This window comes from Dama dama, chromosome 22 (genome assembly GCF_033118175.1).
Source record: "Dama dama isolate Ldn47 chromosome 22, ASM3311817v1, whole genome shotgun sequence".
NCBI lineage: Eukaryota > Metazoa > Chordata > Mammalia > Artiodactyla > Cervidae > Dama > Dama dama.
In genome coordinates, this window is record NC_083702.1 from 48,872,787 (window position 1) to 48,889,032 (window position 16,246).

Consider the following 16,246-nt stretch of genomic DNA (forward strand, 5'->3'; position numbering starts at 1 on the left):
CAACAACGGAGATGGAAAATATCATTACGTATAGTGGAATTTGGGTAAAAGATCTTGCAAACTGAATGAGGAGAGCAATATTAACGATAAAATGAAACTCAGATGTCATATTTTCACAATGCCCATTATTTTTTATTCTCTTTAAGTATATATTAACTATAAGGTAATTAATTAAGAGGGTCAGAGGCCCTGTGAATGTGGCCAAAAGATTTATCATACACATGCATAGTGATGCTAGTCAATTTGCGCATGAGTTTTTTCCTTACAAAGCCTAGTCTGTAATGGTTTTCTTTGTGATATATATATATAGTTATTTACCACACATATTCTTAATACATGTGAAGAAGTCAGAATGTATTGGACATTTGAATCATCTCAATTTTCAAATGTTCTAACCAAAAATCAGTTCAATCACTCAGTCGTGTCTGTCTCTTTGCAACCCCATGGACTGCAGCATGCCAGGCTTCCCTGTCCACCACCAACTCCCGGAGCTTACTCAAACTCATGTCCATTGAGTCGGTGATGCCATCCAACCATCTCATCCTCTGTCGTCCCCTTCTCCTCCCACCTTCAATCATTCCCAGCATCAGGGTCTCTTCAAATGAGTCCGTTCTTCACATCAGGTGGCCAAAGTATTGGAGTTTCAGCTTCAGCATCAGTCCTTCCAGTGAATATTCAGGGCTGATTTCCTTTAGGATGGACTGGTTGGATCTCCTTGCAGTCCAAGGGACTCTCAAGAGTCTTCTCCAACACCACAGTTCAAAAGCATCAATTCTTCAGCACTCAGCTTTCTTTATAGTCCAACTCTCACATCCATACGTGACTACTGGATAAACCATAGCTTTGACTAGATGGATCTTTATTGCAAAGTAATGTCTCTGCTTTTAATATGCTGTCTAGGTTGGTCATAGCTTTTCTTTCAATGAACAAACGTCTTTTAATTTCATGGTTACAGTCACCATCTGCAGTGATTTTGGAGCCCCCCCAAAATAAAGTCTCTCACTGTTTCCACTGTTTTCCCATCTACTTGCCATGAAGTGATGGGACCAGATGCCATGATCTTAGTTTTCTGAATGTTGAGTTTTAAGCCAACTTTTTCACTCTCCTCTTTGACTTTCATCAAGAGGCTCTTTATTTCTTCTTCACTTTCTGCCATAAAGGGTGGTGTCACTGCATATCTGAGGTTATTGATATTTCTCCTGGCAACTTGATTCTAGCTTGTGCTTCATTCAGTCTAGCATTTCTCATGATGTACTCTGCATATAAATTAAATAAGTGGAGTGACAATATACAGCCTTGACGTACTCCTTTCCTGATTTGGAATCAGTCTGTTGTTCCATGTCCAGTTTTAACCTGCATACAAATTTCTCAGGAGGCAAGACAGGTGGTCTGGTATTCCCATCTCTTTTAGAATTTTCCACAGTTTGTTGTGATCCATACAGTCAAACGCTTTGGCGTAGTCAGGAAAGCAGAAGTAGATGTTTGTCTGGAATTTTCTTGCTTTTTCAGTGATCCAGCGGATACTAGCAATTTGATCTCTGGTTCTTCTGCCTTTTCTAAAACCAGCTTGAACATCTGGAAGTTCACGATTCACGTACTGTTGAAGCCTGGCTTGGAGAATTTTGAGCATTACTTTGCTGGTGTGTGAGATGAGTTCAATTGTGCAGTAGTTTGAGCATTCTTTGGCATTGCCTTCCTTTGGGATTGGAATGAAAACAGACCTTTTCCAGTCCTGTGGCCACTGCTGAGTTTTCCAGATTTGCTGGCATATTGAGTGCAGCACGTTTTAACAGCATCATCTTTTAGGATTTGAAATAGCTCAACTGAAATTCCATCACCTCCACTAGCTTTGTTTGTAGTGTTGCTTCCTAAGGCCCACTTGACTTCATATTCCAGGATGTGTGACTCTAGGTGAGTGAGCACATCATCATGGTTATCTGGGTCGTGAGGATCTTTTTTGTATAGTTCTTCTGTGTATTCTCGCCACCTCTTCCTATTATCTTCTGCTTCTGTTGGGTCCATACCATTTCTGTCCTTTATTGTGCCCATCTTTACATGAAATGTTCCCTTGGTAACTCTAATTTTCTTGAAAAGATCTCTAGTCTTTCCCATTCTATTGTTTTCCTCTATTTCTTTGCACTGATCACTGAGGAAAGCTTTCTTACCTCTCCTTGCTATTCTTTGGAACTCTTCATTCAGATGAGTGTATCTTTCCTGTTCTCCTCTGCCTTTTGCTTTTCTTCTTTTCTCAGCTATTTGTAAGGCCTCCTCAGACAACCATTTTGCCTTTTTGCATTTCTTTTTCTTGGGGATGGTCTTGATCCCTGTCTCCTGTACAATGTCACAAACCTCCATCCATAGTTCTTCAGGCACTCTGTCTATCAGATCTAATCCCTTGAATCTATTTGTCACTTCCACTGTTTAATCACAAGGAATTTGATTTAGGTCATACCTGAATGGTCTAGTGGTTTTCCCTACTTTCTTCAATTTCAGTCTGAATTTGGTAATAAGGAGTTTATGATCTGAGTCACAGTCAGCTCCAGGTCTTTTTTTTTTTTTTTATGTCAGATACTCAAAATTTGATATTAAGAATAAAATCTTTTAACAAATTGAACTCTTCTGAATTCAGAAATATTTTGCATACTTTTGAGAGCATCAACAGTTAGCTTAGGGTGAAAGGAATGAAAGCACTCATATCTTACCTGCCTACTTTTGTGTATGAGGAATTTTTGCCACATACTCACAATATCCTGGAGAAGTGGTGGTCGGATTCTCATTTTGTGATTGGAGAAATAAGCCTAGAAGAGTTAGGTAACTTAACCACGATCCCACAGTTAGTAATTAGCTGAGCTAAGATTCAGATCCAAGTCTAACTTGTCCTAAAGTTCATACTCTTTCCTGTATCACTGGGCCTCCCCTGTAAATGTAATGCCATGTGTGGTGTTTATAAAACTAAAGATTTTATTGTGTGTTTGGCCTACATTCAAATTATTGCTGTTGATGGTAGTGTACTTCAGAAATGTTCTTTCTCAAAGTCTCCTACAATTTAAAATAAAAAAAAATAAAATAAAATAAACTTTAACAAGGAATCATTTCAAAAGTTCTATCACATTTCTTATGCAGTTCACAGACTGCCTTTTGTCTCCACACTTGAGTTTTAGGGACAGAAGTTCTGTGAAACACTGAGCTAACAGGCAGGCAGCAGAGGGGTAGGAAGCAACACACTCCAGTTACCTGGCTACTGGGGGATGGTGGTACATACTCTTTCTTAGTTCAGATCTGTATTCAATATTTGAAGTTATCTGCAAAACTAATCATGTTAGCAAGTTAAATTGGAATGATTTAGCTTCACAAATTTATACACATGATGTTTTATGGTAGGATTAATAAATTTGAAAGTAGTCTAAATATGTAAATATTTGCCAATAACATACTTTGTAGCTAGGTACTGTGAGGCTTTCAAAAAACAAGACATAAAAGCCACAAAGAGCTTGGAGTCTAAATGGGGGTGTGGAAAGGGAAAAAAATAAATGAAGTAAATGGTAAATTGTTAAGATGCTGCCTCCCCATGCAGTAGGAAACAAGGGAGAAGAACATTGAGAGCTAAAGGAACTAGGAAACTTTACTTGGAAGATGGTGGGGTGGGTAGCACCTTCGTCTGTGTCTCCTCCTTGTGTGAACTGCTTAGCTGTCGTCTGACAGACGCTTATTCTCTTATCTCCAAGGACGTGTGTTTTACATCGGTACTGAGGAAGGAGGAGGTGAAGGAAGGATGTGTATCTTACTGATGCCCTGTGTTTTGCCTTCATGGTCATGTGTCTAATCATTGTCATCCAGTAAAGAAATGTTCTTTAGAAAATGATTATCAGTGATTTTTCCTTGGAATAGTCAGCATTTCTGTGTCCCTGAATTTAAGGACAGGTTAAGTTTTCCTGATTTGGGCATATGATTTTTGGTTCTTATGAAGCATTGTGGATTAATTCTAAAAAACGAAATACAAATGCTAAAAATTAGATTTGTAATCTTAATACATACAACTTGGAATTTACTTAAGTGATTTTACTGTCTTTTAAAACTGTCTTTTAAATACTAACAGGTTGTACTCAAGGGAGTGGTATTTTACATTATGCTCATGGAGACAGTCAGCAAACTCATCTATTAAAGCAAGGTAAGAATGAAGCATTCAAGCATACTGTTCTTTTCACCTTTCCTATCTTAAACATACTTTTTTTTTTTTTTTTTAATGTGTAGGAAGAAGCTCCACAGGGACTGGTCTTGGCAGTGGGAAACGTCCTAGTCAGGAAGAGGACACGCAGAGTATTGGTCCTAAAGTCCAGCGACAAAGCACTAATTAGGTAAATATTTTACAGCTTTATTTCTTGCTTAAGCCAGAATGTGTAATCAACATAAATTAAGATAATTCCCAAAATGGAGCTTATCTCTATTTTCAAACCAGAGAATCTGGGGCATAAATTTTTAAAACATATTTATTTATTTGACTGCTCTGGGTCTTAGTTGCAGCATGCAGGATCTTGAGTTGTGGCATGCTCACTCTTAGCTGTGGCTGTGGGATTTAGATCCCTGGCCAAGGATCAAACCTGGGCTTCCTGCATTGGGAGTGTGGAGTTTTAACCACTGGACCACGAGGGAAGTCCCAGGCATAAATTTTTCAGTGATTGTTACAAAATCAGTTCTGGGACAGGAGAAATGCACCTGTGCTGGGCACAGTGCTATACTCGGTTTTACGTCCTCTGAACTGATGATCTTCAAATCTGAAAAGCTTATGGTGTTCTGCTCAGATTTTTTCTCAGAAAAAAACCATCCTTTTCATTTCCTTCCTATGTGACCAAGAGTATAAAACAATTAAAGTGACTTTTAACTTTTAGTGATATTAATAATATCCCTTTATGAACTTTTCCTCATATCTTGTGTTTATAAATTTATCTATTGTGATAGATCTGAAATCTAAATTATTTCCAGTTTGATAGGTAGCTTAAGTTTTTTTTGATGTTGGTCCTTTTTAAAAATGTCAAAAATCCATGCCTGTATTCTATTCAATTGGTTTTGGGATACTGTTTTATGATTTAAATTTATATGAAAAGATTTCATACAGTGCATTTGCCAGAAAGACTTTTGTTTCTTCAGTTATCTTGAACTGTTCACATTTTTAAAATCATTGCTGTTTTTTTTTAATGTGAACCTAATTAGTCTATAAATTTCTTAATGATTAGTAAACACTCATCAGATTTTTATCATTCCTTGCAATCAAGCTTTACGCAGTTTTTTTTTTTTTTCTTACATCACAGAAAACATTCAGAAGGAATACTGTTGCAGCTGAAATTGGTGGGGAGTTCAATACTTTTTCAGTTAAATTATTTTAAAATGTTCCTCATTGATGGAAGGCAGTTACATATTGAAATGCATTATTTCTAATAACATTTCTGTGGTTTTTAACTTTTTAAATAAATTTGACATAGGACAAATGGTAATTTGTATATAAAGAACTTGGTAAAAGAATTTGCTTAATGTAAATATAAATAGTCACAATTAGTATAGACCCATCAATATATTTTTGATAATTTTTCATGTATGGTAAAAATTAAAGTGGCTAACTGATATTCTGATACAAAAAATCAAAGTTTTGAGAGTCAGTGTGGGAAAATAGGAGGTTTTTAGACTTTCTTAAAAGACTTTGTTAAAATTTTAAGACAGAATTTTTCTTGACATCATTGTTTGGTCTAACTTTGCACTCTTTGATAATAATGTTTTTAAAATGTGCATAATCAAAATTAGTAGTTATAGCCTCTGTTAACATAGACAATATATGTTTTAAAGCTTCATGTATGCCTGTTTTGACCCAAAGTTGTGGAAGTATCATGTGTTAAGTTCTTTTTGTTCTCCTTTTCTTTGTTCAATTACAGCTGAAGTGACTATGTTATTAAAGTATATGCATATATGGAATCTTGTGTACTTGATTTTTTTTTCTTTTTAAAAATTTTTTTGCTTGTTTTAGGTAAGGAGGAGAGCTTTGGTATGTGAGATGTGATCACAGACTAGAAACAGATTCTGTAAACTACATGTCACCATTCTGAAAGAAGAAACAGCTACTATAATTTAGTAAAATACTTTGCAAAATTATTCTAATTGAGTACTATCTTCTAAATACTTGGTACTTTTAAAAATAAAGGTATCTATAAGAAAGATTTAAAACCAAAGAGATTTTTTTTTCAAGTAATTGGCCTTACAACTGTGAATTAGTATGGGGTAATAGTTAAGAGTGTGGGCTCTGGAATCAAATGCCTGGTTCTGCCATTCATCGGCTGTGAGATCTTGGGCAGTTATTAACCTTTTGTGCCTTCTTTTTTCTCATCTATAAAATGAGGATGAGAGTAGTATCTGCTTCATCAGTGCATTGAATTCAGTCGCTCAGTTGTGTCCAACTCTTTGCGACCCCGTGGACTGCAGCATGCCAGGCTTTCCTGTCCATCACCAACTCCAGTGCCTGGCATGTGGTAAGATGGTCAATAAATGTTAGCTATAGGGTGGTTGTACTGTGTAGCCCCCTGAATTGTGCAGTGCATAGTCTGCATAACTGCATGCTGCAGCTCTAGTTAGCTGCCAATTATTGTTCGCATAACTGTTATTAATCTGGTAATCCATTTTGCTATCCAAGTGTTTGTCTGGTTGTATGGTCCTAGAAGTGAATTCTTTAAATATTTAGGATGGAAAAAACTTTGGGTGGCATTTATTTAACACAACTGACATAGCTAAATTGGTCAGTTTCAAGTGTTGATTACAGTGTACAGGGTTGTGTTGTCATTGCTCATACAATTATGTGGAGCCCTGGTACTAGCTGCCAGCTCCTTAACACACATCCCTGCTCCCTCCCTCCTGACCAGTGACTGTGGCATGCAGTTCTAAGGCCCGACTTTACCTTCCTTAACTTCCTTCTCTTTTCTGTGGTGGTAGTTTAGTTGGTAAGTTGTGTCTGACTCTTGCAACCCCATGGACTGTAACCTGCCAGGCTCCTTTGTCCATGGGATTTCCCAGGCAAGAATACTGGAGTGGGTTGCCATTTCCTTCTCCAGGGGATCTTCCTGACCCAGGGATCAGACCCAGATGCAGGTGACACACTTTGGTTAGTCTGGACCCCAAATACTAGTATTTCAGGAAAAAGAGTGCAATAAAGCCCCAAATAATGGGGGTCTTGTGTGGGGGTAACTCAGAGGGAGAAGAGTTACTGGACAAACACTCCTGTACCTCACATATGGTTAGCCATTCAGTTAATTCTAGAATATCCTGGAGATCAAAGTTGATCTAGAGACAAGGAGCCAGGATTCTTGCTGCTACTCTGTGGAATTAAAGTACAACTTGTCATCCTCTCAACAAAGGCTATTGAGCACAAACTGGGTAATAAGGCTAGACTCAAAGATTTGGTTAGCATTTCCCAAGTCCCTATCATGTGCCAAGCATTGTTCATAGGAAAATTAATTCATCAGTGTCCACAATGAGTCCACTCCACACGGAGAGAGGGCAGTCTAGAAGAATTACAGTCCTTTGTGTTAAGGCTGTTTTTAGAAGTATGCACAGCATACTATGAAATACAAAATGAGGGGCCTAGAGCCTGGGTAGATCGCCGCTCTCCCCCTCCCAGCTCCACACCCAGCTCTGGCACCTTGTCCTTTACACTGAACCCTATTATAGTTGCAATTAATACTGTCATTGGTTGTTAATATCTTTGTCCTCCACCAGAATGTGAACTCCACATTCCCCCTTGTCTTGTGCACTTCTGTATTGTCATTGCTGCTGCAAATGCTTGACAGTTAATAGGCATGCCATAAATATGTGTATGGATAAATATGAGAGTAAATGGGACTGACGTTGAGCCTGGCTTTAGGGAGAGATTTGTTTATGAGATTGCAATCACCGGTAATAATCAGAATATAAACCACCTAGCAGTTTATCTGAAAAGGCTAGTATTTGGGTTAAAGTGTCAGGAGGCAGTTTAATTCTTTAAAGTTATTCTTTAATTCTTCATTAAAGAAGAATCAGGCACTGTAGCTGACTGCCGGGCTGGCAGGGGACGGGGGACAGGAAGGCTAGATATGTACCAAAGAAGTTTCGGGATTTTTTTTAACTAAATTTCTTTTGTAAATTAGTTCTTTATCTGTAGGCTTATTTGGGGAATTCTGAATGGCTACAGCTTAAACATATAGCGGTTTTCTGAGTTATTTCTGCCCTTTTTCCTTCTCGCGGGCTGTGACATTCCCCAAGGGACAAAAAGACTGAAACTCCAAGTTCTCTAAAATACACAGAGGGCAAAGGCGTGAGAATGCCAGCGGCAATAATTGCTGGCCAGAGGTGCAGTTCCGTTGACAGCTGATACCAAGCCGGTCGGGTTGAACTCCGCCGCCCCGCCCCTCCGAGCTGCGTCAGAGGGGTCACGTAGCCTGCGCCTCGCGTCCTGATTGGCTGCGTTGGGGGGCGGGCGTGTCTGCGGGTTCACAGGTGGCCGGGTCAGTGCTGCTGAGGGGAATTGGCCGGCGGCTAGAGACCCAGAACTCGTGCCGAGTACCGAGCGGACACTGACAGGTGAGTTGTCCCGGTCCTGCACACCTGTGGGTGTTCGTCACCGGGCATGCAGCGGCCTAGAGGCTGCAGTCTGGAGTTGGGAGTTGTCGACCATGAAGACAAACTCCCCGTCAGCTGCCTCAGCTCCGCCTGGCTGGCCTGGGTGCTGGGTGGACGCCGGCGCGCCGCCGGCCGGAAGTTTCTCTTAGAATGCGCATGCCCCACATGACGGGCGTGTGGTTTTCGGTCTCTCCCCAACACCGTCTTCCTTGGGCCCTCGTTTTTTCTTTTTTACAAACACGGGTTAATTTGCAACTGAGCAGATCATATGTGTTATAACAGTCGAACTTAATTGAATTACTAGTGTTCGTCGAGTGGGCCGTTATTATGAAAATTGTGCATATTACAGAAGTGGATTTCACACCCCCCAAAAATTAAGCAAAATGAAGCATCACAAAAATAGACCACTTTGTGACTTAACAGATATTTACCTGGATTATTACTATGGACAGAGCACGGGGCCAGGAGCAGACTTGAGTTAAGCTTTTGGGTTTGAGTGCGATATCTGGTCTTTTTTTAGCTGAGCAACCTTGGGGTACTTTACTTTCACCTGTTAACTCATCTTTAATATAGGTTGTTGTGATGACTTAATGAGTTTCTGAATATTCTGATTCATGGTGTTAATCTTCACAATCACCCAGTTTGTAACCTTGACAAACATCGAATGTTGCCACTTTCCTGATGCTCAAACTGAGGCACAGAGAGGTGACTTCCCCAAGTCATAACACAACTAATGATCCAGAACTAGGCCGAGGCAGCCCACAGCTTTAACCACTACTTTAAGTTGTAGTGCACTTGGTTTGTCGCTGCATTTCCATTGACAGATACTTACTTTGTTTCTCTATGGACCAAGTTCTTTGCTGGGTACAGGGGATAAAGTAGAACTGCACTCAGACCCTGTCTTCCAGGTGCTTGCAATCTGGTGCAGGTTATTCATAGTTAGACTGCAGGGTGCTCACAAATCCTGCTAAAGTTGTTTGCAAAATGTTGTGAGTATAGGTCCTTTTATTTTTTTGAAAGAGAGCCTCTGACTCACACCATATTCTATGATGGGTCTGTGATCCAAAGGTATGAAGAAATGTTTTAGCAGAAGAGCTAGTGCCTAGTGTAATGTCTGTCACAGAGAATGACCTAAACAAACAAACCCCAAAAAACTGGTTGAAAGAATGCAGAACGTATGGGAGTGTAAGTGCCACAGTAGGGTCAAGAGCAGGGTGCTGGGGAAGAGCATACATGAAAGTCATCTGCCCAGGCAAGCCTCCTAGAGTCAGCAGTGCCAGTCAGGTGAAAGGTAGAGAAACATTTTATCACAGGAATAGGGCAGTAAACCATCCCTACTTTCATGGAGAGTGAGACAGAAATCACACATGAACAACTGCAGCTATGACAAGTGGCATTCCCTGGTGGCTCAGATGGTAAAGAATCCGCCTGCAATGCAGAGAACTGGATGTGATCCCTGGATTGGGAAGATCCTCTGGAGGAGGGCATGGCAACTCACTCCAGTATTCTTGCCTAGGGAATCCCCATGTACAGAGGAGCCTGGCAGGCCACAGTCCATGGGGTTGCAAAGAGTTGGACACAACTGAGGGACTAAGCACACAGAGGAACAGGCCAAGACAGCCTGTCTGGGAGACAAGAGGCCTCATCTATTCACGAAGGGCAGGAAGCCTTCCCTGAGAAAGTGACACTTAGACTGAGGAGGATTGTGGGCATGGGGAACAGCCCTCAGTCTTTAGAGACCCTGTGATGGGAACAGGTAGAGCGCCAAGGGCTGGAAGGAAGTTGGTACAGTTAAGTGTAGGCAGAGGGGGACAGGAGATTTGGGTGATGACAGGGCCTAAGACAAAAGAGGCCTTAAAAGGCCACGGTTAAGTAGATATTTACTTTATGTCTCTATCCTAAAGTGTGATTGAAAAGTTTATTGCAGGGAAGTGACAAGATTACATTTTGAGAAGCTGGAATGAAGTTTCCGTGGATTAACAAGCCCTGGATAAGGACAGGATCTCTGAGGAGAAACACTAAGGTAAGAAGAGGAGAGCCTAGAACCAAGCCTTGAAGATGAGCCTGCAGAGGAGACAGATAAAGGGTGGTCAGAAGCAGAGGAAGGAAGGAGGACCAGGGGAGTGGGAAGTCTTGAAAGTCAGGTGTGAGTTATTTCCCAAAGAAAGTGGTCACCTGTGCTGAAAGCTGCAGATGTCAAAAGAGGAACTAAAACTACTCATTGGCTTTAATCACATGAAAGTTGTCTTTATGGGAAGTTATGTAAATGGGAAGAGAGGAAATGGAGAGAAAAGAGGCTGTGCAAGAATTAATTGAGGGGAAGAGAAAAATAATTTTAGCTGGAGGGGCAGTGAGAAAAGGTGAAAAGCCTGAGGTGAAGGGTGGGAACCTCAGAGGAGGATTCAACTGAAGAGTGAATACATGAGAAAGAAGGGCTCTAGAGATCTCAGGCTAGAGTGGCTGGGATGAGCACAAGAGCAGAAATTACCTGGAAGATGAAAGGAATAACTCTAGGGAAGGGGAAACAGGAGAAGGTTTATGTTTGGTGTGGTGAATTGTACTCCTTTCTTTGTACTAGTTAGATGCAAGGGTATTTGGGTTGAGAGTGAATGAGAGAATGGGTGTTGGGGGAAGCTGGAGGTCTGAGCTGAGATTTGACATTGTTGTGAGGGGTGTGAAAGAATGAGCTGACCAGAGATTGTTTTAGGATGGCCTAGCAGAGGGAGCCAAGTATGAAGCAAAGGCCGGAAATTAGCCACCTGGCTCCTTTGGGGAATTGCAAAAATAGTAGGGGAGTGAGGATTCCCCTACTATTTTTGCCAAGTGGCACTACTGATGAACCCACCTGCCAATGCAGGAGATGTAAGAGACACAGGTTCGATCTCTTGAGTGGGGAAGATCCCCTGGAGGAGGGCATGGCAACCCACTCCAGTATTCTTGCCTGGAGAATCCTATGGACAGAGGAGCCTGGCGGGCTACAGTCCATGGGGTCACAAAGAGTCAACACGACTGAAGCGACTTGGCACGCACGCACAAGGATGGAGGCTAGCTAGAAACAGAAGCTGCGTTTAATATGACATAACAAAGGAGACATCACAAATCATGGGGAAGGAAAGGATTGTTCAAAAATGGTGCTTAGAGATAGCTAAGCTATTGATGAAGTCTATTTACCTTCTCCGCTCACAACCAGAAATTTCAAATGAATTAAAGGAGCTAGCTTTTAAGATTCAAACAATATAGACAGAAATAGGGATGAATATTTATCTTCTTATCTGATGCATAAAAGCAGTAGGAATCCTAAAGGAAAGGGAAACTTCCCTGACTCTTTGACCAATTAAAATTAACTGATTTGTCCTAACACATGCTATACTACACTAAGTGAAATAAGCCATGGTCACCATGACATTCCACAGCTAACATGATTTCCCATGACTCCACCGGGCAGTCCCATGGCATTCCTTGTTTTACCTGGCTGAGACTTATTTTAATTCTGGATTTATAAAAAAAGATTTTCACAAATTCTCATAAAATAGTATTAATTTATTAACTCATTTTTAAACAAAACAAATTCAGTGGCTTATTTTGGATAATAGCTATTCAGCAAAAAATACAATATAAAATTAAAACTGACTCTCCTCCTTAAAAAGTATTTGTTTTACCTAAACATCAACTTTAAAATATAAAAAACATTTAAAAAAATGGGTATGTGTATAAATGTATATGCCCTAAACAGAAACAGAGTTGTAAGAAACGAAATTTATGTCAAAATAACATTTGAGGTTTGTGACTCTTGGAACTCCCTGTGGTTTTGCTACTGATCTGTTAAATGGAAATAACTACTTCACAAGTTGTTGCAAAGCTCAAAGAGGGTATTTGTTAAGTTTAAGATGGGAAACAGTATATGACAGTTACTTCATCAATTATTTAAACAGCTCTATTTACTACTCCACATGAGTAGTTTACCTAATTTGTCCATTTTATTTCCATGCTTACTATTTGTAGCTCAGATTTGTGTTTGTATTCTAAGAGAACCTGTATTTTCTTTCTTATAGGTATGATTTGTACATTTTGAGTCTCAGGACGGTGGGAATTAGCCAGTGGATTGCAGGCATGTTGTGGAAGTTGCTGATGAGATCCCAGCCCTGCAGACTCTGTTCTTTCCGAAAAATGCAATCAGCTCCAAAATATGGACCTTTTCAAGCATGCTTCACCTATACAACTGATAGTCAGTCAAAGAAAGAAAATAAAAAGACAGTAGAAAAGCTCTTTAAATTGTCAGTTGACATCAGGAAAATTCGAAGATTAAAAGGCTGGGTACTTCTGGAGGATGAAACCTATGTTGAAGAAATTGCAAATATTCTACGACAGCTGGGTGCCAATGAGACTGCTGTAGCCAGTATCTTGGAACGCTGCCCAGAAGCAATTATATGCAGTCCAACTGCTGTTAACACCCAAAGAGAGCTCTGGCAATTGGTCTGTAAAAATGAGGAAGAGTTAGTCAAGTTAATAGAACAGTTTCCAGAATCTTTCTTTACTGTTAAAGACCAGGAAAACTGGAAGCTGAATATTCAGTTCTTTCAAGAGTTGGGACTCAAAAATGTGGTCATTAGCAGATTTTTGACAACTGCATCTAATATATTTCATAACCCTATTGAGAAGAATAAGCAAATGATAAAGATTATCCAAGAGAGTTATCTAAATTTAGGTGGCTCCGAGGCCAACATGAAAGTTTGGCTTCTAAAATTGTTAAGCCAAAACCCATTTATTCTGTTAAATTCTTCTGCAGCTATAAAGGAAACACTAGAATTTTTCCAGGAGCAGGGTTTCGCAAACTTTGAAATTCTCCAGCTTCTCTCCAAGCTCAAAGGATTTCTTTTTCAACTTAGCCCAAGAAGTATACAGAACAGTATGTCTTTCTCTAAAAATGCTTTCAAATGTACTGATCATGACCTGAAGCAGTTGGTTTTGAAATGTCCTGCCCTTTTATATTACTCTGTTTCAGTTTTGGAGGAGAGAATTCAGGGATTATTGAAAGAAGGAATTTCCATAGCTCAGATAAGAGAGACACCAATGGTTCTTGAATTAACTCCACAAATAGTACAATACAGGATAAGGAAACTGAATTCCTTAGGCTATGCAGTAAAGGATGGACATCTAGCAAATGTAAATGGAACAAAAAAGGAATTTGAGGCTAACTTTGGTAAAATTCAGGCCAAAAAAAGAAGGCCATTATTTAACCCTGTGGCACCATTAAATGTTGAAGAGTAACTTGCTGACTGATGTTGCTTTTTTTTTTTTTTTTTTTTAACCAGTGCAGAGTGAAACCAAGTAGCAAAAACTTAAGTGATTCAGGAATATTGTGGGTACCAGTAATTTTAAGAACCTACTTAGCTTCTGAGTTGTGTTTAAATTACCTCTAAGTAGATGATCTGTGACTCAGCTGCTATACTTGAAAATGTAAGTTGCATTTATTTTAATAAAGTTTGTAATTTTGTCCTTGAGCTATTAAAAAAACGAACTACTATTAAATGGCACAAGTGTGATATTTTGTAAGTGAATAGTTTTTAGAAACTAACAAGTGCACTCCCTTCATTCAAATTATGGGTACATTTTTATTGATATAGCACATTTCATCTGGGATGCAGACCCAGCCTTCTTTCTCACCACCAGCTCTGAAACATCACTCCACTATGGTCTGAATCCTGTAGTTAGTGTTTGGTAAAACATTAGCAAATCTCTAAAACATTTTGGTGGAGAAAGTTGATTTTATCTCCAGGTTGGAATAGGTATCTTTGAGAACCAAGTATTACCCATCGTAAGGAATAATTAGAACTTATTTATGTGGTCAGTTTGTTGAAAATTGATGGTTTTATTTCATAAAACACTTCTGTGTGCATGTATTACTCTCCCTTTACAGATGAGGAATCAAGCTTAGAGAGCCATCCAGCTGCTAAGTGCCAGAGCCCAGATTTACTGAGATCTCTCTTCTGTTCAAACCTTGTGAACAGAAAAAGGATTGCTTATGAGCTGGCATAAGAAAAAGTCACCCCTACCTGACATGCTAAAAGAGTGAGTACCAACTACAAATTCAGGAGTTTTTATGAAAACGTCTCTGTAAAATTCCTTAAATTTAAAATGACCGAATTCATATTCATTTGAAGTACAGCTTTTAAGGAAACCGAGAATCCAGGTCTGACTGTAATATATGAAAGATTAAGTGTGTGATGGTTGGTACTGATTTTAGTTAAGTTTTAAGTTTCTAAGTTTTGTTTCAAGATAAGTACTACCCAGATAAAGACTGGCTCACTTTCAGCAGTGGAGTTTGAACTATGTAACAAATATAGAAACAGTTGACTCTTGACACTCAAACATATGTGCACTATGTGTGCAAGGCCCTTAAGTAATGAAAAATTTATGAAAAATGGAGACCACATCTTCACTTTATTCCTTCCTTCAGCAAATGCAAGTAACCCTTACTGTCCATATCTGTTCAGTTCCTTAGTCAGGAGACTGAAAGGTATCTCTCTGCAGCATCTACTAAGTGCTAGGCATGTTGTGCTTTACAACTCCTAAGAGCTGAGAGTACCACTGTTTATTGTTCTAGCAGATGAGGACCCTTAGGCACAGAGAGGCTCAGTCACTCACTCAAAGTCACACAGAAATGTTTGTTCAAGGGGAGCATGGCAGTCATTACAGTCAGGGCAGAGTTAAGTGATGGGAAGAGTGACAAGGTGAACAGCACAGGTCTAAGGAGCAGGATCTCATTCCAAATGTGATGGGAAATTCTTAGGCAGAGTTTTGTTTATGCTTGCTGCCCTGACAAAATTATCAGCAGTGTTCTCTTTCACCCTCAAAAGTGTCTCAGTTTGAAATGCATTATTCATTATATGGTCACCTTGGTAATTCTATTACTGATGTCAATCTTGAGATGCCCAACTTGAGCAGAGTTTTCAAACAGAAAAATAGTGAAGTCTGGAGTTGTGAGAAATCAGGACTGGAGATAGATACCTGGAGATCATCTGCTTATCTGCTACAGCTCTAGGTGAGACTGCCCAGAAAGAGGATAACTTTGTAGTAGCGGCAGACCAGGTCTGGAATGGGGGTGACCAGAGTAAGTCTGCCAAGAGAAAAGGATATTTTCAATAATATTGAATGCCATGAGGAGGTCAGCTAAGATAAGAAATGACCAGTGGATCTGGCAAAAGGGAATCATTGGTTGGCCCTGTCAAGAGTGATTCTGGTGGAATGAGACAGGTAAGAAGGCAACTGGAGTGGGCTGAGAGAATAGGAGATGAGAAAGAGTCAGGGACTATATCATTTTTCAAGAAATTTTGCTGCAAATGGAAGCAGAAAATGGAGGTAATGAAATCGAGTAATTTTTCTTTAAAGAAAGGAAATACTGGAACATGTTTATATGCCAGTGGGTGTGATCCAAGGAGAAAGAGATGGGTGATAGGTGGAAAATGAATTAATACTAAGGATTAAAATCCTTGAGGAAGTTTAAGTGGGCTTTGCTTTGGATAAGAGCAGAGACATTAGTTCTGGCCCATGCCCGGCCCACAGAGCATGGGAACACATGCAGGCAGGTTGGAGGAGTGCTCGTTGAGAGAGGCAG

General features: G+C 39.8%; 2 protein-coding genes across 5 annotated transcripts in view; both read left to right on the forward strand.

Moving 5' to 3' along the window:
* The window catches only part of CRY1 (cryptochrome circadian regulator 1), an 87,320-nt gene extending 81,084 nt beyond the window's left edge, over positions 1-6,236 (forward strand). The window contains exons 11-13 of one of the 3 annotated variants that reach the window (XM_061125438.1): positions 4,097-4,168; positions 4,256-4,355; positions 5,307-5,961. In XM_061125438.1, coding sequence (XP_060981421.1) covers positions 4,097-4,168; positions 4,256-4,355; positions 5,307-5,433 — 299 coding nt within the window. In that variant the 3' untranslated portion in view covers positions 5,434-5,961. Of the gene's footprint in view, positions 1-4,096; positions 4,169-4,251; positions 4,356-5,306; positions 5,962-6,013 lie in introns of those variants that run through there. The other 2 variants (XM_061125437.1, XM_061125436.1) reach the window with 2 other exon arrangements.
* A 2,216-nt stretch (positions 6,237-8,452) lies between these two features.
* Positions 8,453-13,937, forward strand: MTERF2 (mitochondrial transcription termination factor 2). Of its 2 annotated transcripts, none has more exons than XM_061125439.1 (3): positions 8,453-8,592; positions 10,559-10,654; positions 12,684-13,937. In XM_061125439.1, the coding sequence occupies exon 3, from the start codon at positions 12,742-12,744 to the stop codon at positions 13,897-13,899; it is 1,158 nt and encodes a 385-aa protein (XP_060981422.1). In that variant the 5' UTR covers positions 8,453-8,592; positions 10,559-10,654; positions 12,684-12,741; the 3' UTR covers positions 13,900-13,937. The 2 variants fall into 2 exon arrangements, with proteins under 2 accessions (XP_060981422.1, XP_060981423.1); XM_061125440.1 differs by having other exon boundaries at positions 8,469-8,592; positions 10,549-10,654.
* Positions 13,938-16,246: the final 2,309 nt, after the last annotated feature.

Excerpts from the sequence above, each read along its gene's own strand:
- MTERF2 (XM_061125439.1), top strand. The coding sequence starts at position 12,742 with ATGTTGTGGAAGTTGCTGATGAGATCCCAGCCCTGCAGACTCTGTTCT.